This window comes from Abramis brama (genome assembly GCF_963993115.1).
Source record: "Abramis brama genome assembly, chromosome: 10".
NCBI lineage: Eukaryota > Metazoa > Chordata > Actinopteri > Cypriniformes > Leuciscidae > Abramis > Abramis brama.
Genome location: NC_139972.1, coordinates 4,360,042 through 4,385,000, shown reverse-complemented (window position 1 = coordinate 4,385,000; position 24,959 = coordinate 4,360,042). Strand labels below are relative to the sequence as shown.

The 24,959-nt window shown below is 39.8% G+C and overlaps 1 protein-coding gene across 4 annotated transcripts in view; it reads left to right on the top strand.

Annotated features, from left to right (window-relative positions):
• The window catches only part of LOC311091347 (NACHT, LRR and PYD domains-containing protein 3-like), a 233,402-nt gene that overhangs the window by 184,880 nt on the left and 23,563 nt on the right, over positions 1-24,959 (top strand). For all 4 annotated transcript variants that reach the window (XM_084127249.1, XM_084127254.1, XM_084127255.1 and 1 more), the window contains 6 exons: positions 1-48; positions 240-1,958; positions 9,334-9,423; positions 12,478-12,651; positions 18,734-18,904; positions 19,283-19,456. The exon at positions 1-48 is cut by the window's left edge and continues 48 nt beyond it. In XM_084127249.1, coding sequence (XP_083983375.1) covers positions 1-48; positions 240-1,958; positions 9,334-9,423; positions 12,478-12,651; positions 18,734-18,904; positions 19,283-19,456 — 2,376 coding nt within the window. The remainder of the gene's footprint in view (positions 49-239; positions 1,959-9,333; positions 9,424-12,477; positions 12,652-18,733; positions 18,905-19,282; positions 19,457-24,959) is intronic.

Genomic DNA, 24,959 nt, shown 5'->3' with positions numbered 1-24,959 from the left:
TGCGAGGCGAACACTAGACTTTAATGAAAGCATGTGTCCTGGTTTCAGGTAAAATGTAGGCCTTTTTTGTTGTTTGATTTTAGGTGCTGCAATTCACAGATCACTCAAACACATGATTAATAATTGAAACATTTCAGAAACCTAATGATGTTCTGTGTCCCATAATACAGCAAACAAATAATCAGTTTTGTAATTTACTTCTCTAACTTTTGTAATAATCTGGTATTTTAATCTTACAGCCAAGACTCTAAACCTGCTGAAGTCCTCAACACATTGAGATCAAATCTGAGACAGAAGTTTGAGTGTTTGTATGAGGGAATATCAAAGCAGGGAAACCCGACACTCCTGAATGAGATCTACACAGAGCTCTACATCACAGAGAGTGAAAGTGGAGAGATCAATAATGAGCATGAGGTGAGACAGATTGAGACACAGTCCAGGAGAGCAGAAAAAGAGGAGACACAGATCAAATGCAGTGACATCTTTAGACCTTTACCTGGACAAGACAAACCCATCAGAACTGTGCTGACAAAGGGAGTCGCTGGCATTGGAAAAACAGTCTCTGTGCAGAAGTTCATCCTGGACTGGGCTGAAGAGAAAGAGAATCAGGACGTCCAGCTCATATTTCCACTTGCTTTCAGAGAGATCAACTTGATGAAGGATGAAGCACTCAGTCTTTCAGATCTTCTTCATTGCTTTTTCCCTGAAACAAAAGAAATGGACATATCCAGTGATGAGTATAAAGTTTCATTTATCTTTGATGGTCTGGATGAGTGTCGTCTGTCTCTGAATTTTCAGAGCGATGTGAGGTTGTGTGATGTGACTGAATCAGCCTCAGTGGATGTGCTGCTGACGAACCTCATTGTGGGGAATCTGCTTCCCTCTGCTCTCATCTGGATCACCTCCAGACCAGCAGCAGCGGATCTCGTCCCCTCTGAGTGTGTCCATCGAGTGACAGAGGTACGAGGCTTCAGTGACACACAGAAGGAGGAATACTTCAGGAAGAAAATCAGTGATCAGAGTCTGGCCGACAGGATCATCTCACACCTGGAGTCATCAAGGAGCCTCTTTATTATGTGTCACATCCCAGTGTTCTGCTGGATCTCAGCCACTGTTCTAGAGGAGATGTTGAGTGAAGCAGAGAGTGGAGAGATTCCCAAGACTCTCACTCAAATGTACACACACTTCCTCCTCATTCAGACCAACATCAAACATGAGAAGGACTATGAGAAGAAAGTGAAAGATGAAGACATGATTGTCAAACTGGGGAAACTGGCTTATCAGCAGCTTGTGAAAGGCCACCTGATCTTCTATGAGGAAGACCTGAGCGAGTGTGGCATTGATGTGGAAGAAGCATCAGTTTACTCAGGATTGTGCACTCAGATCTTCAGAGAGGAGTTGGGCTTGTGTCAGGGGAAAGTCTTCTGCTTTGTTCATCTGAGCATTCAGGAACATCTAGCAGCTCTATATGTGCATCTCTCCTTTATAAACAATAACATCAATGTGTTTGACCAGATTACCAAACCAACTAAAGTTTCCCTATCTGATCTCCATCAGAGAGCTGTGGATGAGGCTTTACACAGTAAAAATGGGCATCTGGACCTTTTCCTTCGTTTCCTTCTGGGTCTGTCAGTGGAGTCTAATCAGAGTCTCTTACAAGAACTAAAGACACAGACAGCAAACAGCTCTCACAACAATGAGAAAACAGTTGACTATATTAAAGAAATGATTGGTGGGAATCCCTCTCCAGATAAATACATCAATCTGTTTCACTGTCTGAATGAACTGGGTGATCTTTCTCTAGTGAACGAAGCTGAACCTCATATGAGCCGTGGAGGATTACGCAATGTGAAACTCTCCTCGTCTCAGTGGTCAGCTTTAGTTTTTGTGTTGTTGTCCTCAGAGCGGACAATGCATCAGTTTGACCTGAAGAGCTTAATTGGAGCAGAACATGATGAGTAAGTAACACTGAGTACAATCATTACAGTCTAAAACATTATGAACAAAGAGAAACAAAGAGATCAGAGGTTTTTAAATCAAGGGGCAAAGATTGATTTCTGGGATATTGTACATAATTTTCGGGTGTTTCTCAAACGGAGGCTGTGTCCTAGTAATGCTGCATATCTCGGCTGCCACGTCATCAAGCGCCTCTGAAGGCCGTCTCAATTTCAAAGATCCTTAGAAGGCAGCCTTTGTTTTGCGTCTTCAATTCAGCTAATATTTATAGATGCATCAAGTGTATCCTTCATGTCCTTCAATCGCCCACAATCCTTTGCAAAAATTCCAATTCACGAAAAAGAATTGATGGAAAACGAGTTGGTTAATATAAAGATTTTTGGTCGCACTTAATTTTACAGTATGTTCGCTTATGCGTACACAGTGTACTTACCTAAGAAAGTACTGGGTAATATAATGTAACTACATGGGTAAAGGTTAGGTTTAGGAGTAGGTTCAGGGTTAGCACCTAGTTATTATGGTTTCCGGATGGCCCATTTTCACTGTTGCACAGCGGTTTCCTGTATGCCTGAGTGGATTGCGTTTGTTGCTCCACATTGCTTTTAATCTCTATTTTTTATCTTTCCTGCTGTTTATATTGCTTAATATAACTTAATCATCACAACATGTCTGAAATTATGTAATATTGTCTGTCACATTGAGGCTAATATTGGCTGCCATCCGTGCTTAGCGTCTTTTTTCTCGCGCGATCCATCAAACAACTGTGGTGAGTTGGATATACTTTTTTTAGGGTAGATTTTAATTGAATATTTTTATAAATTTTTCATTGTGCTTTATTTTATATCGTGTATTTTGTCGCTTTAATTTTATATTGTGGATTATTTTATATGGTCTAAGCGCTTTGAGATGTACAATTAAAGGCGCTATGGAAAATAAAGGTTATTATTATTAGGGCTGCACGATTAAACGTATTTTAATCGCGATAACGATATCTCCCTCTCTTGATTAATTGAGACCCTGCGCACATGCGCTCTACACTGCGGAAAAAGCACTGATCTCCACAGCGATATTCTGTTTGCATGAAATTGTTATACAGCCAGTCTGTTCCTTCACAAGCCACTTGTGCTGTTTGTGTGACTAAATCTGTTTTTAAATGAGTTTCACTTTTCCTTTTTTATGAAGTTTAAAGGTGCCCTAGAATTTGAAATTGAATTTATATTGGCATAGTTAAATATCAAGAGTTCAGTACATGGAGATGACATACAGTGAGTCTCAAACACCATTGTTTTCTCCTTATTTAAATCTTGTTTTTGAAAAACACCCCTGAAAAACAGGCGAATCTCCACATAACACAGACTGTGACGCAACAGTCGGGATCATTAATATGTACGCCTCCAAAAATTTGCATATGCCAACCCATGTTCAAGGCCAGGCGGAACTGCGCAGCCGAATCATCGTCCGAATCATTTTTCTTCGAGAGACATCATGGCTTGCAAACGAGCGAAGCATGGCAGTTTCTCAGTGTTTGGATGTACAAATGAACACAAAGGTATTTTTTTAGTTCCTTCATCCGAGGCTCTGAAGAACCCCAGTGGGTTATGTGAATGTCTGATGTGTAATTGTTCAAGTTCAGACAGATAATCTTTCTCTCAAAGTCATTCAATACTGTTTATGCATCAGTAAATCAAGCCAGTGACTAAACGATCAACTTCACGTCGTTTCTCATAGTAGGATGAAAATAATCTTACTTAAACTGTGATTAATATACAGATAGCGATCAAAGAACAATCCATTTCCAGTCGCCCAAGCTGTCAATCACGCAGCGCGAGTTTATCTGGACACTTGCCAAAACTCGTTATGAAATCAATGACGCTGTTACACTGCACAACGAAGCTCTTACTGTACTTACCTCATGTTTGCATTGGTGAAATCATTAGTGAGAGTGCAGAAACTGCGTTGCAATGATAAGATCTTCATTCACGTGATCAACAGTATTTTTTTACAGTCTATGGCTTACACTGAAGTCTCACAGCAGCCAATCACAGCAGTGGGCGTTTACACTGAAGTGTCACAGCAGACACGCCCCTTCAAACAGAGTGTTCAAATCAGAGGCTAAAATCAGGCTAGGAAAAATGCCTTTTATTTCTAACTTATAACAAATTTTGATCTAAAAAACATACTAACATTATAAGGGCACCCCAGGAAACATTCTAAAATAATAAAATAATCCATGCAATGGCACCTTTAAGGTTTTATCCGTTCTCATGATGTGAATCAGTTGAAAACGACAGCCACTGACAGTTTTCAGTGTGTATCAACAAGCAGACTATTTTTCTTTGCAGTACGAATTTGCTGAGCGATCTGGATCTCTACTTTGTCTCTTTTGCAACCGAAATGTGTCGCATAGAAGATCTAATGTAAAGACACATCACAAAGAGCTCATCAAAATCATGCAATTTGTATTAACTTGCTGTCTGATGAAGTTGTCATAGTTGGTTAAATGAATTAGGTGTGCCACCTACAGGCCTTTTAGGTGAAGTGTAGGTTGGTAAAGAATGCGCGAAATGGCCATTAGGCCTATTACGTTAGCACTTTTGATAATAATGCAATTATATATACTGTATATATTAGTGTTGTCACGGTACCAAAATTTCAGTATTCGGTAACAATACCAGTGAAAATCTCGGTACCAATTTCGGTACCAAAGCTTAATTAAGATTAAACTTTAAAGTGTAGCCTATATCGTGTTTTATTTGACTTGACTGTACTTTTATTTAATCCAAAACTGTGTTCATTTTTAATTTTAAAAGGGCTTTTTAAACCTGCTAAGAGTTGTCCAGCCAAGAATAAACCTAGAACTGCTTTTTTGACAGACTGATATTAATGACATAAATAGAGATGCACCAACACTGATACCAGTATTTGGGTGTCGGTCCGATACTGTGCTCGTAAAACTACCCTGATACAACCGCACACGATACCACTTTAGGGGCCATTCACATATCATATTTTTTGCAAGTGCAAAAGTCTTTATTTCAAATGTAGGCTATGCTGCAGTGAGATGTAAACGTCTGAACTTCTCATCTCAACAGGTCATGCGACAAAAAACAACCGATCAGCTTCGGCCTTTCCGTAACAACATCGAAAGCTTGGCCAAACAGCTGATCATAGCTGTACAGGGCGGCTTTTTATTTCTCATCTCCATAAATATATCTAGTAGTAAAGCTAATGCAAGGGCTAGAAATAAATTAATTCTTTGCTGATACTTCCTCGTCATCATGGAGACCTCAGTTCGCACCGCTTTTCTCACGTGTTCTCCCGTGGTGTCTGTCATTGCTGTGCAACCATGAACAAAGGCGCGCCTGGAAAATCGAGCGTCGCTTCTATTATGAGCACGCATGCCGCGCACCTACATTTGAAATAACGAATTTGCACGTGCAAAAAAGTCGCTATGCGCCTGTTTGACGTGCATCCGCGCACTTGCGCTCATTCAGTTAAGTCTGAAGTTTAACGCAGACTGTCAGGGGTGAGCCTTTGTACAAAATGTAAATACTCGCGTGAATTTGAAACATTTACAGGTAAGGATATAACTGTAAAATAAAAGTTTTGTGCTGAGGAAACATATCACACATTAAACAGCACACGCATCTGTCAAAGCACCTGACGTGGCAAGCCGATGGCCGATTAATGCTGCCGATTTATTTTGGCCGATATTTGGCCGATTATGTGCTTGTTTTTAACCTCTATTTGAAAGATAAAATGTAACACAAATAATTACTTAAGATAGACAAGATTTCTCAACAAAAACATTTATTGAACAATGAACACTTGACCAATCTGCACTTGTACAAAAGACAAAAAGACCTTGAGATATGTTTGGTAATTGTATCTGAATGAATTGAAAATTAATTTGCTACATTTCAGATTAATATATTTGTTTTCCTTAAAATTTTAATTAACAGTAACTTAAACACTTTGCAGTTTGAATGATGTCTTGTAGGCTATAAACAAAATGACGGAGTATGTTTTTATGTTTCCACTGTTCGATCGCATCCGCGCCTCACACACACACACACACACACACACAAATATAAGTAAACACTTTGCGACTTTAAACACACGCGACTTTTCGATCGCGCCCGCGCCCCTCTCTCCCTCTCTCTCTCACACACACCATGCCCCTCTCTCCTTCTCTCTCTCACACACACCATATTCCAGCCATAGACAGTATATGATTCCAGCATTGCAATCTTTACATCGCTGCCTGCTTCAGAGCTAAGGCGGAGCTACAGATTAGGTGTCCCTAAAGAACCCGCGTATCTAACAGTAGTTCCGCATTACATTAATTAATTTTGCACAAAAGTTTTATTTATTTTTATACCATGTATTCTCCGTGTAAATTTATACACCGAACCGTGACGCCCGTACCGTTTCGGTTCAATACGAATACATGTACCGTTCCACCCCTAGTCTACAGTGAAATACAGTCACACTAATACTTAATCCAGCTATTAGCTAATGGTATGCTAAAGTTAACTGCTGCCTAGCGTCACGTTTCTAACGTCCGTGAAGCACAGGCATAACAGCACCGAAATGAAGCACAGAAATCCGCATTGATATTCGGTCCGGTAAATAACGGTCGTTAAGGCACCAGTGCCGTATTAGCACCGGGACTATCTGTAGCTACCCAACCCTAGCAACAACGACGCTAGCAAAGCAAAGCCAATCCTTCACTAACCTATAGTGCGTTGGTCACTTTTTTATTACTTATTTCTCTGCATTGAGTGACAACCCTCTCAAATATAAGACACACAAAACAGAACAAATAAAAGTCTCAGATTCTCTGTCTGTAATTGCAAAATTCATGCTTACTTATTGTGACATGATGGCAACCCTTCTGCTGTGCTAATGCAACCTCAACTACGCTATCAATATCCAAAGTAGCCAAACGTCATGTCGCCTATTCATATGGCAGTAACATATCAAAAGGTTTTAATTAAATACAAAGGAGTTTTCTCCAAGGAACTTAGCTCCTTCCTTAGGCACTGGATGAGGTCTGCTCACTCTGCTGGAGAATGACTCTAGGCGCAGCGTGCGTCGAACACGTGTTCCACAGTGTGCCCACAAATGCGCCCGCCTAATAATCGGCTTGATATACTGGATATTGGCCGATGCCGATTATGTTAAAAAATGCAAAAAATCGGCCGATTAATCGTCCGACCGATTAATCGGTCGACCCCTACTTGGCACAGCACTTGCAACTGTATTGCCATTGGCTTATTGCATTAGCTCCTTAGCCTGAGCTAACATGATCACGTTAAGCTAGCTGGGCATAGTTTCCTCATTGCCCATTTTCTTTTATCCGGGAGTGATGCGGATGAGTGACTCACCCAAGATCAAAATGCGGGAGACTCACGGAAATTCTGGGAGAGGTGGCATGTCTGATTATGGGAGTGAATTCACTAAATTATTGTTTTCTGAGTCACTCCTGAAATTGCGCTCGATGGTGTTTTAAGCCCCCAATGGCTCCTTAGAGGCAGCTAACCCTACCCTCAACCTTAAACCTACCCATCCCCTCGCTGCCTGGAAGGCGCCTTTGGGGGCATAAAACACCAAACACCTGAAATTGCAATGGTTGACAGAGATAACCAAAGCAACGGACGGGGCACAAAAATATGACGGGCCCTATCTTGCACCCAGCGCAATTGACTTTGTACACCGATGCATGTATCATTCCTATTTTGCACCCACGCACAGCGGACTTTTCCCTCCACAGACGCACGTCGATAAATTAGGGAATGAACTTGCGCTCCCGGGGGCGGTTCAGCGAAAAGAGGAGGCGTGTTCCGGCGCAAACGTTCTCTGGTGCTATTTTGCAGGTGTAGAAAACAATTCCGCCACTGACCAGGAAAAACCTAGTCTAAAGTCAGTGGCGTGTTGCGCATGTAGGGCGCATGCTTGGCCATAATGTAGCCTAGCATGTGCACAGCGTGCATAAACTTTGATTCTCTCATCTACACAGAAGCAGCAGTTTTCATTTTTGCAAATCATACATTATTACAAGAAAAATTTTAACACACAAGGGAAATCATTGTTGTGTCCATGAAGATGTGAAAAAATAGGCATAAATCTAGCTTAAACATTTACCCAAATTATTATACGGCTGTTTAACCGAAGCTAATTTGAGTGGGTTTCTCCCATCCACAATGTCACTTCTCTGTCTTTTACGGCCCTGATGAGAACGTCGGTCTCCTCGGGTGTGAACTGCTCCTGGCGTGCACCTGGCAAATCCGCCGTTATAATAGCCATGGAACAAGCGCACCTGCTTTTAAAGGGAATGTGAGATGATGCTCTGATTGGTTTATTTCATGTTACCCCAAACCACACCTATGAATAATGAAGCTACTTCAGACCAACCCATTTTAGATTTGCGTCGGGCGCAAGAGTCATGTATCCTGCCGGTATAATAGCAACAGCGCCCAAGATCCGCCCACAAAGTCACTTAATTTCGCGTTTGATACTTGTGTTTCAGATCGTTAAAATAGGGCCCGATATGTCAAAATGGATCTGTGCACTGTTGTAGTGTAAATGCAGACTAATAGACCGGCCACAGCAACATTTACAAGAAGAAGAATAAACAAATCTGTGTTGGCTTAATACATTTAGTAGCTTCCACAGTTAGATACTCGAAAAAAAAAAAAGTTTATTATATGTGGCAACAGTTGTCCATGAGGGGATGCTGCCTTTCTTTTTGTATTTGTTTTATTTTATTATTAAAAGTCTTTAAATGTTTGCTGGTTCCCGCCTCCTTTATCCCATTCTGTGAAATTCGTGCTTGCAGAGTGGTATGTTTGTTTGTTTTTTGTTACTGATAGATTATAGACACAATGTTATCCACCATTTAACCATATTTGTCGGAAAACTGTGGTAATACAAACAGTAATCGATCACAAAATCATGGATAATTTTCCTAAGGGGTGGTGAACCATCTTACAAAAGCACTTGCTTACAAAAGCTACAGTAAACTAACACACTACCTTTTTTGCGTGTTCCTGGGGGCAGGGTTTATGTACATTTTAGGGTTTGTGATGTCACCAACCTGGGACGAAGCTCTTTGTAGACCCTTAAAAAGCAATTTCTGTAAAAGAAAATATCTCCCTTTGCATTGAACTTTGAGCGTTGTACCTTTTCATATGTTGTTTATGCTCAAACAGGAACATTACATGCTAACTAAAGTTAAAAAAGGGAAATCATAATCAAGGACCCCTTTAATTGAAAAATATTTGAGGGTATTTTATGTAATAATTACTTATAATATTAATTAATACTATTATTAGCATTAATGATTACCTTATTTATTTTTGTATTTTTAAATAGTGATGCATTTGTCACCCGGAAAGCACAAAATACAGCAGATGAAGTTCTTCAGAAGGTGCTGCCTGTGGTTACAGCAACTAGATCAGCTGAGTAAGTAACACTGATAACAGTTATCACTGTTAAAACATTATAATTTATAACAATCATTTATTACATTATAAATGAATGGTTTAACAAAAAATATGAGTGTCACACTTCAGGTTTTAAATCCTCCACCTATCTGACCTGCTAGGCTTCTGTTGTAAGAGCATTACTTTAAATGTGTTTCTGTTCATTTTTACAAACTGAGACATGATTAAAATGACTTACTGTGTTATGTTTTAGCTAATGTTTTAGCTGAGGTAAATGTATTTTTTCTGCTGTGAGTTGGGGTGATTGAGTGTTCCTAATATTCTTTCATGTTTCTTTCATGCTATAACTAGTAGTAAAGAGGAATAAATAACCCTTTCACTTATGTTCTGTGTTGCCGCTTTAACTGAGGTGCTACACCGATCTGTCATGTTAGGGGTGTACGATATAATGATTTTTGATCGTGAACGATAACATTTCTCCACGATTTACTTTTGAAGAAATATCTTATTATTGTGCTACAGTGCATTCTATCAGATGAAGTTATCATCTTCAAACTGCTCCAATCAGGCAGACGTTTCCATAGTCTGATGGCTAAAACTGAGAGGCTCAGGAGGAGCTTCTTTCCTCAGGCCATCAGACTCCTTAACCCTCTGGAGTCTGAGCTGTTTTCTGGGCCCTGGAGGTGTTCTGACATGCTCTGACATTTGTTGTTTTTTCAGTTATTCATAAACATGTTAATGGCAAAGGTGTAAATTCACTCTATAAAGCACAAACAGGGCTACCATCATATCTGATCAACATGCTTGTAAATCTTTGTGTTTTTAAGAAAATAATGTTTATGCGTGGTTATTTGAAAAAATAAAAATGAAAGTTGCTGAAATAACACCACAAAACATATAGTAAATATGTGTCCACAAGACTTTTGACTATTGGATCTTGTTCCCTAGTGTTTTTTCTTCAAAATGATGTGAAAATCATCCTGCCTAATCGTTTTCATAAAACAATACATTGATTTAAACGTTGTAAAAGAGTTTTTTTGTCAGAAGAGGTTTATGCATGGGAGTGGTAATGGCTATAAATATTAATGAGATTCAGACCAGGGTGTGACATAGACACCCCCCCATGACTAATGGCCCATCACAGCCTGAACAAAGAAGTAGAGGAGGTTTTTTTTTTTATATTGTAATTCCTCTATGTGGAGAGGACATAAAAAAGCTTTTAAAAAAGCACATTTTACAAACCTACGTTTTGCGCATGTGCTCCTTCACGCACTTTTTCAGTCAGAACACAGCAATCAGAGGAGGACGCGCTGAAAACTGTAATGCTGTTCTCTTCCTTCATAACTTGTACTGAGAAAGTTTGAGGAATTTGTGACTGTTTCACCTGTTCAACCACATCAAAGTTTCGTAAAGAGTAAGTCCGTGCTTTTTCTCTCTTTTTTTTTCTTATGTGCTGAAGGGCCGCTGTGCCTTGGTAAAACGTTGTTTGTACGTGAAGCTCTTTTCCAAAACGCCATAAACCTAAAAAGCTGCCTCAAAGATCCATCAAAAGTAATGATTATGAATATGTAAAATATTGCAATAAGACATTGTAATTGTTTATTAACTTCTGGCAAAGATGAAGTTGACGATAGGCTATTGACTCGCGATCTTCAGCAGTAGGCTAGTGAACGCACCGGAGAAATGCACATTTATTAGGCTACATAGTTTTTTGTTTTGGATGGTTTTGTTTAGAACCAGCTTTCTGTAAATATATTTCACATTTTTTAGACATGTGAGGCGAGTAGACTACGGTCTGGTTAATGATGATCTCCACTTCAAGCCCCTTATGTTGTGATTGCTTTTTATGTATTAAATTTGTTAATGAAAATAATATTAAAATTAAGATACAATTAATACAAAACGAAATTCGTTTTAAAGAAAGGACTTTAAAGACTTTCAAACTTTCACAGAGACCTCAAAACAGAAAGCACAAATGCTTTCTGTTTTGAGGTCTCTGTGAAAGTTTGAAAGTCTGCTGCTTTCAAAGCGCTCGCGTCCATAATGGAGAACTGTCACGTAATATTGTTTTTTCCTCGTAAATGCGAACACGTGTCAAATAATGCAAGTAAATTTAAAAGACTTACTCACCCAAAATATTATCCACGGCTGGATCAAGTCGCTCAACGTTCGTTGCTCAAAATACAAATGTTCGTCGACTCGTCAGAGTCCTGCTCTTCTTCTGAGCAAAATTTGAACTCGTGATATTCCAACAGCGCAGGAATGTGAATGAATGAAACTTGCTGGTTTGAAGCATAGAGGTTTGAAGGCATTTCAGGGGGCGTTTACCTCATTTTGCATAGATCACCTCAGCACATTATCTTATGAATAGCGCGCTCTGCGAGTGGGTGTGAACTCATTATCGATAATTAGATGAGACGGGAGAAACTGTACTTCTATTTAGTTTCATACAGATTACATTGCAGGAGAATATTTGTTTTGAATGTGAATTGTTTTATTTAAAAGTAGAAATTTAAAGCTTTCTTTAGACGCATGTTTCATGGTTGTGTGATAAGTATTAGCTGAGTTTCAGTTCATTTTCCAGACTTGTTTCAGAAAGATTTTTGCGGAGACAGAGTGAGCTGAAAGCGCACCCTGTTTATTTTATTTATTTAAAAATAAAAACAAGGTTTTGATGTTAATGTGAGTGTACACAAAAAAAAGAAGACACTCTATAGTTTATAATCATGTATTTATTTTATTTTTATGACCACAAATTACGGATTTTTTTAAGTTTATGTTGCTGCTATGTGAAAAAAATCCAGCAAAACGCGCCGGCGCGTTTGTCGACCTCAGAGGGTTAACATGGACCTTAACCTAAACACAATGCACTTTAAGGACTCTGATGATGATGAGTTGCTTAGTAACACACTGCACTGCAGTTGTGAACTTGTGAACATGTCTGGTAACTAATTACATTTACTCAAATACTCAAATACTTCACACCACTGGCTTTGGGAAACGGCCCTGTATGTTTTGCGGCCTTCTATGTTTTAAGCTGAGAGAGTGAAGAGTGTGTCATTGTTCTCTACAGGTTGAGTAAGTGTGGTATCACAGATGAAGGTTGTGCTGCTCTGGCTTCAGCTCTGAGATCAAACCCCTCACACCTGAGACAACTGGATCTGTCTGAGAATAAATTAAGAGACTCAGGAGTGAAGCATCTCTCTACTGCACTGGAGAATCCTCACTGTAAACTGGAGAATTTGAGGTAAGATAATCTCTCTGATAGTCCCATGATCTGGTGCTCAGAGAGACACATTTTTAGCAGCCTTCGAAGGACGCACACTCTGAATTGGGATACAGCTATAGTGGTTACACTTTGTAGCACACTCCTTACAAGCATCAGCTGTGGCTAATTAACTGCAAGACAGGCAGAGTGAGGGAGAGAGACAGAAAGCACATGGCAAAAACACACCCAAACATGGTAAAATGCACACCCCAAAACATATGTGCATATTATACTTTCCCAGGACATAACAAAAATGATTAGATGAATATCAGCTACAGCTGGCATTTACTGAATGAGTACTGTGCCACTGTACGTCCGACTGATTACACTGTATTTTATTTTTGTATCCTCCTTTTGATTCTAAACTGAACTCAAATGGCACTGAGAATTGGGTAAGAGACAAACATAAATTAATGAATTGGGTAAATTGAGAGATGAAACCATGCTGATGACCTGGGACTGTGGTGGAGTAGTGAGTTTGACGTGTAATTAAACTCAAGGTTCTGTGCGGTGCGGACAGGATAGATTCCATTCCTAGAGATTCCGAACAAATCTTTGGGGTGCGGACTGGTGGGGAAGTGAACCCGAGGTTACCCCGAGTCAGTCCTAGAGATCCTCCTGTCTGATTAATTCAATTCAATTCCATTCAAATTTATTTGTATAGCGCTTTTCACAATACACATTGTTTCAAAGCAGCTTTACAGAAAGTGCATTTCAGAAATGTACATAGAAAATAAAGTTAGTTAATCATGTATTAATTTAGGGCATAACATCGCTGGCGTTGAGTCATCTCTTCACAGGCGTCGAGTTGTCTCTTCACAGGTGTTGGGGCATCTGAAGTCTCCATGAGAGGCTGGATACAAACTGGAGCTGACAAACTCTATTTACCTCAGGACTAGCGTCCCGAGATGACAACAGAAAAGCAGATGGGAAATAATTAGCATAGCTGCTGTTCATAATATTAATGCATTTGATCCGATTTAACTGTAGTATAAAAGGTAATCATTATGTGAATGCTTGGCTAAAGAGATGCGTCTTTAATCTAGTTTTAAACTGGGACAGTGAGTCTGAGCCTCGAACAATATCCGGAATACTATTCCAGAGTTTAGGAGCTAAATGTGAAAACGCCCTCCCTCCTTTAGTGGACTTAGATATCCTAGGAATGACCAGAAGCCTTGAATTTAGTGATCTTAAAGAGCGCGATGGATTGTAGGGCGATAGAAGATCCGTTAAATACACTGGAGCTAAACCATTTAGGGCTTTATAGGTCAGTAGCAATACTTTGTAATTGATACGGAACTTAATAGGTAACCAATGTAGAGATGATAGAATTGGTGTTATATGATCATATTTTCTTGACCTAGTAAGAACTCTAGCAGCTGCATTTTGGACTAACTGTAGCTTGTTTATTGAGGATGCAGGACAACCAGCTAATAAAGCATTACAGTAATGTAGTCTTGAGGTCATGAATGCATGAACTAACTTTTCTGCATCAGAAACAGATAGCATGTTACGTAGCTTAGCAATGTTTCTAAGGTGGAAAAAGGCTGTTCTTGTAACATATGAAATATGATTTTCGAAAGACAAGTTGCGGTCTAGTATAACACCCTGGTCTTTTACTGTAGTGGATAAAGTAACAGGACATCCTTCTAAAATAAAGTTGTATTGTAAGAGGTTTTGTGGGCAGTTTTTTGGATCAATAAGTAATACCTCCATTTTATCTGAATTTAATAGCAGAAAATTACACGTCATCCAGTATTTTATATCTTTAACACACTCTGTCAATTTAGATAATTTAGTGTTTTCATCTGGTCGTGATGAAATATATAATTGAGTGTCATCAGCATAACAGTGGAAACTAATTCCAAGTTTTCTTATAATATTACCAAGTGGCAGCATATATATTGAGAATAGCAGAGGGCCTAACACAGATAATTGCGGCACTCCATAGTTTACTGCCGTTATCTTCGATTTTTCCCCATTTAAACAGACAAAATGGTAACGATCTGATAAGTACTATCTAAACCAATTTAATGCCTGTCCCTGAACACCAGTGTAATTTTGTAGTCGATCTAGGAGTATTTTATGATCTATAGTGTCGAACGCAGCGCTAAGATCGAGTAAAACTAGTATTGAGATACAGCCTTGGTCAGAAGCTAGAAGTAAATCATTTGTTATTTTAACGAGCGCAGTTTCTGTGCTATGATGCGGTCTGAATCCAGACTGAAATTTTTCATAGATATCATTTTCTTGCAAGAAAGAGCACAATTGAGTGGACACAACTTTTTCTAGTATTTTAGACATAAATGGAAGATTTGAGACTGAGAGTTGATAATATTGAGAAGAGGCTCTTCCACTACAGGTAACACTTCTTTCAGTAGTTTAGTGGGTATTGGATCTAATAAACATGTTGTTGGTTTAGATGCAATGATAAGTTTATTTAGCTCTTCCTGTCCTATAGTTGTAAAGCGGTGTAGTTGTTCTTGAGGGGCGATAACTGAGGCTGAATCATAAGACACCATTAAAGATTGTACATTTACAATTGTGTTTCTGATGCTTTCTATTTTCTCAGTGAAGAAATTCATAAAATCATTACTACTAAACTGTAACGGAATATTTTGCTCAGGTGATGTCTGTTTATTTGTTAGTCTAGCCACGGTGTTAAAAACCTTGGATTATTTTGGTTATTTTCTATTAGTTTGCGGAGATGCTCAGCCCTGGCTGCTTTTAGGGCCTTTTTATAATGTGACATACTGTCTTTCCACGCGATTCTAAAGACCTCTAAATTAGTTTGTTTCCATTTACGCTCTAAATTACGGGTTTCTCTCTTGATAACATGCGTAGCACTGTTGTACCATGGTGCTTTAGTTTTCTCTCTAACCTTTTTTAATCTAATTGGTGCAACAATTTCTAATGTACTAGAGAAAATGGTGCTCATAGTGCTAGTCATTTCCTCTAGTTCATCTGTTTGTTTGGGTTCACTGAGCAGCTGAGACAGATCAGGTAAGCTATTTGAGAATTTATCTATAGTGGTTGGAAGGATTATTCTGCCTGGTCAATAACAGCAAATTTCAGCAGTACGTAGTATTCAAGTTACCATGTAATGATCAGTGACATCATCACTTTGCGGTATAATATCTATATCGGTTGGATTGGTTCCATGTGATATAATTAAAGGTCCCCTATTATGCAAAATTCACTTTTGCATGCTGTTTGGACATAAATGTGTGTTGGCAGTGTGTGTACACAACCACCCAATAGTGATAAAAATCCACTCACTCCTTTTTTATTAATCCCCATAAATCATCAGCACTGTCTCCCAACGACCTGTTTTCAGAATGCTGTTTTAGTGACGTCACTAAGCACAGGCCCCGCCCACGAGTGTTGACAGACACTGCCGTTCTAATTTAGACCCGCCCTGATCGAGTTCACAGCTGCTACCCTGACGAGAATGTCTCCCAAGTGTTGTAGGTGTTGTGTGACTGGATGTATTAATCCACATAGCTCTCTCTATTTACTCCCGAAATCTGAGGCAGCCGCTTAAGACGAGGTGGAATTATTTTGTTTTTAAAGAAAATGCTCCCTCAACTCTACCGAAATTCGTTTATGTACTTGCGCACTTCTTATAACTTACTGTGTTTACTCAGCTCTTACGGTGATTTTCTGAAGTAAAACTGACGCTTCATCTTTTGTGTTATGTACAATAAACTTTATTAAACTCATCAGTATATGTTTGATCATCATTCGGACCTGGTCCGAAACAGCAGACTTGTAGGCTATTAATAGTGGATACATACAAGCAGATGACAAATACGTTATAACCGTAATTAAACTACTAAACTATACCTGTTCCATCTCTATACAGCACTCTGACTCTGTAGGCATTATTGTCCGACTCTGGGTCGAAATGAACACCGTTACTGAGAGTTTCTGATATTATCATCATTCTGTGAGATGAAATTGTCCTGAGAGACTGAGCGCGAGCTCATGAAGCTCCGCCCCCTGTGTCATGCAGCAGCAGCTTATTTGCATTTAAAGGGCACACACTAAAACAGCACGTTTTTCTGAGCCCCAAAAAATGTCAATTTAAACATACTGTAAAAAATTATCTGTTGGGTATTTTGAGCTAAAACTTCACATACACACTCTGGGGACATCAGAGACTTATTTTACATCTTGTGAAAAGGAGCATAATAGGGGACCTTTAAATCTAGTGTATGATTAAGACGATGAGTGGGACCAGTGAAGTTTTGCTTGATCCCAAAGGAGTTTAATAAATCTGTAAACGCAGGCCCTAACGCATGATTTGTGTTATCTACGTGTATGTTAAAATCTCCAACAATTAATGCTTTATCGACATTGACCAATAGATCTGAGAGAAAGTCTGCAAACTCTTTTAGGAAATTAGCATAGGGCCCTGGAGGTCTATATACAGTAGCCAAGGCTAGAGATAATAAGGATTTCTTTCTTACATCTAAGAGCGTAACATTTAGCACAAGTACTTCAAACGTACTTGATTATAGTGTAAACTCCACCCACTGGCCCAAAAACTGTATCCGGTGTCGTGGTCGAAGGGAATTCAGCGTGTATGTCTTTTTGGGCGCTTCTGGAAAAATCACTTTAATTTATTAAACAGTTGATTTCTAATTTTAATTCTGACTCCATAAATAATTTAATCAGACTCTAAATTTAAATGACTCTTTAATTTTTTACTGATTTTCTGTCTTAACAGCTGATCAAAAGATGAATTGTGATTTAATTTAGATCTTTGATTATTCTTGGCATGCCATACATTCAGTTCATTCATTATGGACCCAATGCCGCATAGAGATCACCTCGGCCGGATTGTGTTTCTCACGGTCACAAACTTGCTAATTCTGATTTTAGTCAGTGGATGTAGGGTTTGCTAATACCTCTTAAGTCGGTTGTCTACTGCTCACTCGTACAAAAAAAGTGTAGTTTATTTTAGCCATTTCCATACAACTTGCTAAATCAATGATAGACAGAAATCAAAAGGTCTTCAGATTACGTGCCTACTGCTCCGTTCATACATGCGCCTTTAGTTTGACCTACCTTAACTAAGATTTGCGGTAGCACCAGCCTCCTTATAATCCATTAAAATAATGATTTCAGAATACTTCAGAATAAATCAAGATGTAACATTTATTTTGCCAGGCAGAATTAAGCACCAATTAAAAGGATTAAACAGAATACACAATACATAACTGATCAGCATAAAATACAAACATAATTCAAAATTCAATATCAAAAATAGTTTAAAAGAGTCAGCATACCTGGCAATAGAGACACACAAAAACAGTGTGGGAAGTTCTGTTTACAGATGCTTCCTTGAGTGGTTTGCCAATTCCCTTTAAATACCCAAGTGGAACAAAAGAACAATAAACATCTAGCACCCAAATATTTATTCAGCTTTTGTTGGACCCTTTCTCGTGCCCCAAGTGGTCACTTCTGAGTTTGGGGGATAAAGATAAATGGTTATCAACGATGCTCTCTGTCCCATAGATCTTTTCTTCAGATTAGTGAATTTTATTGTTTTATTGCAGGTTCGAATTCTTGAATTCAGTCTTAGTAGAAATCCATCCTTACAATATGGAAAAATCGGGTTTATTGGAGACGTTAAATAGATTTCTTAGGTGAGCCGGAAGAACACCACAGACATGGTACAATCAACATGGAAAAATCTCACAGTAAAACAAGCAGCTGTGCAAATTATGATACACCAGTGTTTTGACAGATGAAAAGTTTATCTATGTATAATCTTTTTTACTCTTTTAATTCTTTTTATAACTGTATCATCTTGATATCTCTTTTAATATCATTTTAAAATCCTTTTATAACTTTTAATTTTCCTTGATTTAATTTTGTGATTATTTTAATTCCTTTCTGTGTAAAGCACTTTGAATTACCATAGTTTATGAACTGTACTATATAAATAAACTTGCCTTGGCTACATTATATCATACAGAGATGCTTTATCAGTAATCTTTAAAACATATCTCGTTTATAGAGAGAGTGAAGAGTGTTTCATTGTTCTCTACAGGTTGTGGAAGTGTGGTGTCACAGGTGAAGGTTGTGCTGCTCTGGCTTCAGCTCTAAAATCAAACCCATCACACCTGAGAGAACTGGAAATGTCATATAATAAACTAGACTCAGGAGTGAATCAGCTCTCTACTGGGCTGGTGAATCCTTGCTGTAAACTGGAGAATTTGAGGTAAGATCCTGAGTAGGAAAGCCACATAATCTGGTGCTCAGAGAGACACATTTTTAAATAGTTTATAGTCAGACCAAAATTAAACAAATTAAATAAAAATAGTACACAAACAAGTAAACATGATGATGAAAATAAAGGTGCAGAAAGATAAGCAAAAAGAAGAATATTAATTTTTGATAACTGAGGAATCTCATTTAATTCAAATTTATATTGATCAAATTTATATTTTCTTGGTTTCTGTCTCATTATATAACACTGTTAGTGTGAACATGATTAGATGAATATCAGTTACATTATACCATACAGAGATTCTTTATTAATCTTTAAAACATATATGGGTTACAGAGAGAGTGAAGAGTGTGTCATTGTTCTCTACAGGTTGAGTTATTGTGGCGTTACAGATGAAGGTTGTGCTGCTCTAGCTTCAGCTCTGAGATTAAACCCCTCACACCTGAGAGAACTGGATCTGTCTGGGAATAAACTAGGAGACTCAGGAGTAAAGCCACTCTTTGCTGTACTGGAGGATCCTCAGTGTAAACTGGAGAATTTGAGGTAAGATAATCTCTCTGATCGTCCCATGATCTGGTGCTCAGAGAGACATATTTTTAAATAGTTCATAGTGAGACCAATCAGAGTGTTTAGGATTGTACTTAATAATGATTTTACATGAATTGCAGAATTCAGCAATCACAGTTAATGTGTTTGATATCTGAAATAATAACTTTTTTGAACCTAAAATCACGTAAACATTGCATTAAACCAAATACACAAAATAATGTTATTTTTAGAACCATCATATGACCCCATTAAAGAAACCAAATCTCCCTACCAAGCCATGCAGGACAACTTCCATGCTGGTGGGGAAAGCGTTTCAAGCAGCAGGTCAGACTGGTGGTGTTACAGGCATACCAGGCTAATCTGCTGAAGGATTTGAGTGCGACTGGTACGATCGACGAAGAAGCCTTCTCTGAGCTTCGTCGAGCCATAGACTAGGCGACGGCTCATTCAATGGATGCCCCCCTCACCTTCCAGTCTGTTTGAAGACTCTGTTAACACAGTAGTCAGCAGATTCTAGGATGTTAAGAAACATGAAGTGGCTTTTGTGAAGTTTCTTCCTCACCACACTCAAGGGGAGGGGCTGTCAGCGCTCCAGCCCCAACCTGGTCCTTCTCAGAGAAGAGAGGCCCAAAAAGAGAGTGTGGTGGCCCCCCTCTTAAAGACTGAGGGCCGTCTCGTCGCACTCAACAGCCTCAAAAGAGATCTGATGTTAATACTGTCGTCTCTTAGAAGAGGAAGTCCTAATAGGCTTGTGCCCAGGTCTGTGGGGGGTGTTCCCCCTCAGGATTGGGCATGTAAAGATACATCAACCAGCTCTTTCCCAACATCCTCACAAAACCACTCCAAAACTTCCGCCACCTCTGGTGATTTGGGAGGCAGTGAAATGTTGAATGTTCTGTCACTTCTTGCCATCTCTCAGGACAGAGAACATTTAACATCCCCCCCAACAGTAAGAATTGAAATTGGAACCCCTTTTGGAGAACTTGACAGCATGAAAAATTCAAATTCAAATTCAATTCAAATTCAAAGAACTTTATTTATCCGTTAGGAACTTCATTCGTATTGAGCATCAATGCGTGTACAGTTCCACAAACACAGCATAATATACCACACACACACACACACACATTACATACAATTCCATAAAATAATAATTAATAGATAATAAATAAAGCTTGAAAAATACAATAAATACATGATAAATAAGCAGTAAACATTAAGAAGGTTTGCGTTAAAAATAGATAAAGAGAAATAGTCACCAAGTCCGCACACACGGGCATACACATTGGCGGTTAAATTTATCAACCATTCATGTTTCTAATAGATGTGGGCACAAAACTTGTCATAGCTCTCTTGGTCCTAAATATGAGTGATCTGTATCTCTGGCCTGAAGGTAGAAGACTATAGTGGCTGTGCAGTGTGTGAGTGGTGTCTAAGGCTATTTGTGTTCCTTTTATTTTTGTCCTCCTGTTATAAATACTGGTGAGTGATTCCTGTGCCTGTCCGATTATTTTACTACTTAATGTTATGATTTTGTTCAGTGTGTTACAATGAATGTTGGATAGTGATCCAAACCAGGCTGATATGTTGAAAGTTATTACAGACTCAATGAAGCATTTGTAGAAAGCTATCAGGACTGACTGATGAACCTGAAGTCTACGGAGCTTCCTCAAAAAAAAGAGGCGCTGCTGACACTTAGAGTAAATGTTTTCACTGTTTAGTTGGAAGGTAAGTTTGTGATCAAGTATTGTCCCAAGATATCTATATGATTCAACCCTTTCTATTGGCTGGTTGTTGACTAACAAAGTGGGAATGATGGAAACATCCTTACGGAAGTCAATAACCAGTTCCTTTGTTTTAGAGGCATTGAGGTCAAGACAGCTCTGCTTGCACCACTTCGCAAAAATGTCCATCTCAGTCTGTAACTCTCGTAGTGAATTAGTGGTGTCCATGATCACAGTGTCGTCGGAATATTTAGTATATATTATACCTGGGTTAATGCTCCTACAGTCATTAGTGTATAGTGTATACAGAACTGGTGAGATTACAGAGCCTTGTGGGGCTCCAGTGGATACTATCCTAGACGAACTGAGGTGACCGTTGACTCGGACCCTCTGGTGTCTATCTGTCAGAAAAGACAGGATCCACAGAATAAGGTGCGGGTTCACGTCCATTTGGAGCAATTTTTGTCCCATCAGGTGAGGTTGCACTGTATTAAAAGCACTCGAGAAATCCACAAAAACCAGTCTAATGAATGACCTGGGCTTTTCAAGATGGGAATAAATGCCATGTAGTAGTGTTAATATGGCATCATTCACACCTCTGTGCCGTTTGTATGCAAACTGAAGGGGGTCAACATGCAAACTGACCTCCTCTTGAAGCTGGGAAAGAATAAGCCTTTCAAAGCCTTTCATCACCAAAGATGTTAATGCCACAGGCCGGTAATCATTGTTGCAAGTGGGATTGCTCTTTTTGGCTATTGGGCAGATGACTGAAGATTTCCAGGTTGACGGAATTGCATGTTCTGAGAGAGAGCGGTTGAACAGATAACAGAAAACACCTGCCAGCTGGCTACAACAGGCCTTTAGCAACCGGCCACAGATCTGATCAGGTCCTGGTGCTTTGTTAGGTTTTATCCTCTTCAGCATGAGTTCCACTTCCTCCTGCCGCAACTCCAGATTTGCTTGGGCAGATATCATAGGAGTGAGCTCATCTATTAGCTCCTTCCTCTCTTGTGAATAATCAAACTGGTCAAACCTGGAGTAAAATTGGTTAAGGTCCTCTGCCATGTTGACAGAGTCTCTTGTCCCGGATAATGCTGAGTTATTAATGGGGAGGCCAGCCAGTGTTTTAACGCCTCGCTAGGCATCCCTAGCTTTGCCTTCTCGAAAAAGTTTCTCAATTTTCTCCTTATATCCTTTCTTTGCTGATTTTATTTCCTTGTTCAGTCTATTTTGTATGAGTTTGGACTCAATTCTGTTTCCCGAGTTAAATGCTATTTTCTTTTCATTAAGAGTGGTTTTCAGTGCTTTTGTAATCCAGGGTTTATTATTAGAAAATACCTTCACAGTTTTTTGCGGGACAATCATATTTTCACAGAAGGTGATATAGTGGGTAACCACTTCAGTGGCTTCCTCAAGGCTGCTTCCCTGAGTCAACACCTCCCAGTCTGTGCTGTCAAAGCAGCCCTGTAGAGACTCAACCGCATTATCATCCCACCTTTTCACCAGCTTCTTGGTCACACCCTCTCTCTGCAGTTTTGTACGGTAAGCAGGGATCAGATGGACCACATTATGATCTGCAGTGCTAAGAGGTGTTTTTTTGTATGCTTTGTATGCATTCTTTACATTCCCATAACAGAGGTCAATTGTTTTATCACCTCTGGTAGCGCATGTCACATATTGTTGGTAGTTTGGAAGTGTCTTGTTTAGCCTGCAGCCATTAAAATCCCCTAAAATGAGAACGGGGGAATCTGGGGATGTACATTCAATCTGATGGACACACGCACCGCTATGGCCTCTGCCGCGCGTGTGACGTTGCCAGAGGGGGGAATGTAAACAAGTACTACAGCCAGCTGACCAAACTCCCGGGGGAGATATTTGGGTCTGAATGACACAGCAAGCAGCTCTAGATCAGGTGTACAACAGGAGTCTTTAACATCAGCAGTTCTGCTCCAGTCTTTATTAAAATACACGCACAACCCACCCCTGTGTTTTTTCATGCTACTCACAGTGTCCCGGTCCAGTCTGAGTGGAGAGCCGAATCCGTCCAGAGAGAGCTCAGAGTCCACGATCGTTTTATCCAGCCAGGTTTCCGTGAGGCAGACCAGACTAGCCTCCTTATATGCCCACTGGCATAATATGTTTGCCTGTAGCTCATCCAGTTTGTTACGTAGGGAGCGAACATTGGCGAGTATAATGGAAGGTAGCGGCGGACTCTTCTGTGTGCCGGTGAGCCTTTTCAGTCTCTGCTTCACTCCGCCTCTCCTTCCCCGCTTCCTCATCGGAGATTTCCGCCGATATACACGGCCCAGCCCGCATTGTCTCGATATAAACTCTCCCCAATTGTCCAAGTTCGGTGCTGGATAATCCATGTTTCGGAGAAGCAGCAAATCGTCCCGGTTATACCGCAAAAATTCGCCCCCATGACTCCCAGATAATGCCATTAGCAGTTCGACTGCCCAGAGAAGCAGTAACACCAGCTTGCACTTCCTCATCATGAAAAGTGTACTTTACAAGCTTGGATTTAATCTCACTATGATAATGTCCAGAAGGGCAGACATTCATAAAAAACGTGATATTACTAATTTAAACACTTGCACTCCGGAACACACTAAATAACTAAACAAACTTAACACGCGACAAGACGCTCTCCACCTGTCGCCATTACAGCGCCATTTTTATACTGTCGGTTATCTCTTCTTGGGTCTTAAATTAAATAATAAAAAAAAAAGGAGAACTGGAGAGGAGAACTGGCCCGGTTTCTCCCAAGGTTTTTTTCTCCATTCTGTGGATGGAGTTTTGGTTACTTGCCACTGTCACCTTTGGCTTGCTTAGTTGGGGGCACTTAAATTTTAGTTTCAACAGTGTGGTCTCCACTACTGTACTGGAGCAGGCGCATTTGCTGTCACAAGAGCTGTAATCTCTTCTGGGCAAAGGTGCCATGGAACATTCTCCCCTCTCAGAAAGAGAGTCAGGCTGCTACAGTTGGTACTTTCTGGTTCCTAAGAATGATGGGGGGTTGCATCCGATTTTAGATCTTCGCGACTTGAATCGTTCCTTCAGAACATTCAAGTTCAAGATGCTAACTATCAAGATGATTGTGTTGAAAATCCAACATCACGACTGGTTCGTCATATTCAATCTCAAGGAAGCATAATTTGCACATATAAATCCTGCCAACACACAGGAAGTTCCTGAGATTCCCTTTCAGGGGCGAAGCTTACCAATATCGGGTTCTTCCATTTGGTCTAGCCTTGTCACCCCGCACTGTCCCAGTCTCAAGAGCTTGCGCTTTGACGTATAGATCGATCCTCGCTCATCTTGTCTCTCTGGGGTTGAGATGCAGCGCCAAGAAAAGCGTTCTCTGTCCCTCCCAGGGGGCAACGTACTTAGGGTTTAAATTGGACTCGTTCACCATGCGGGCACAACAGTCTCCTGCTCATGTCGAGACCATTTTAACACCCTAAGCAACATCAGGCTTGGTCAGGACATTACTGTTCATCAATTTCAAAAAGTCCTGGGTCTCATGGCAGCTGCATCCACAGTGATTCCTATGGGCCTTTTGCACATGAGACCACTTCAGCTGTGGCTCAAAGCAAGGGGATTTCATCTAAGGGCCAATCCCCATAGGCAAATAAGGGCAAGGGCACACGCAGAGTGCTTCGTTCCCTTTCTAAAATCCATGTTTATGGGAAGTTTTATGCGCTCCGGCTTCATTCACTTTATGTGGCTCAGACTCCGGTCTCTCACCTTGAGTCCAACTCTAGGTGCGTGTT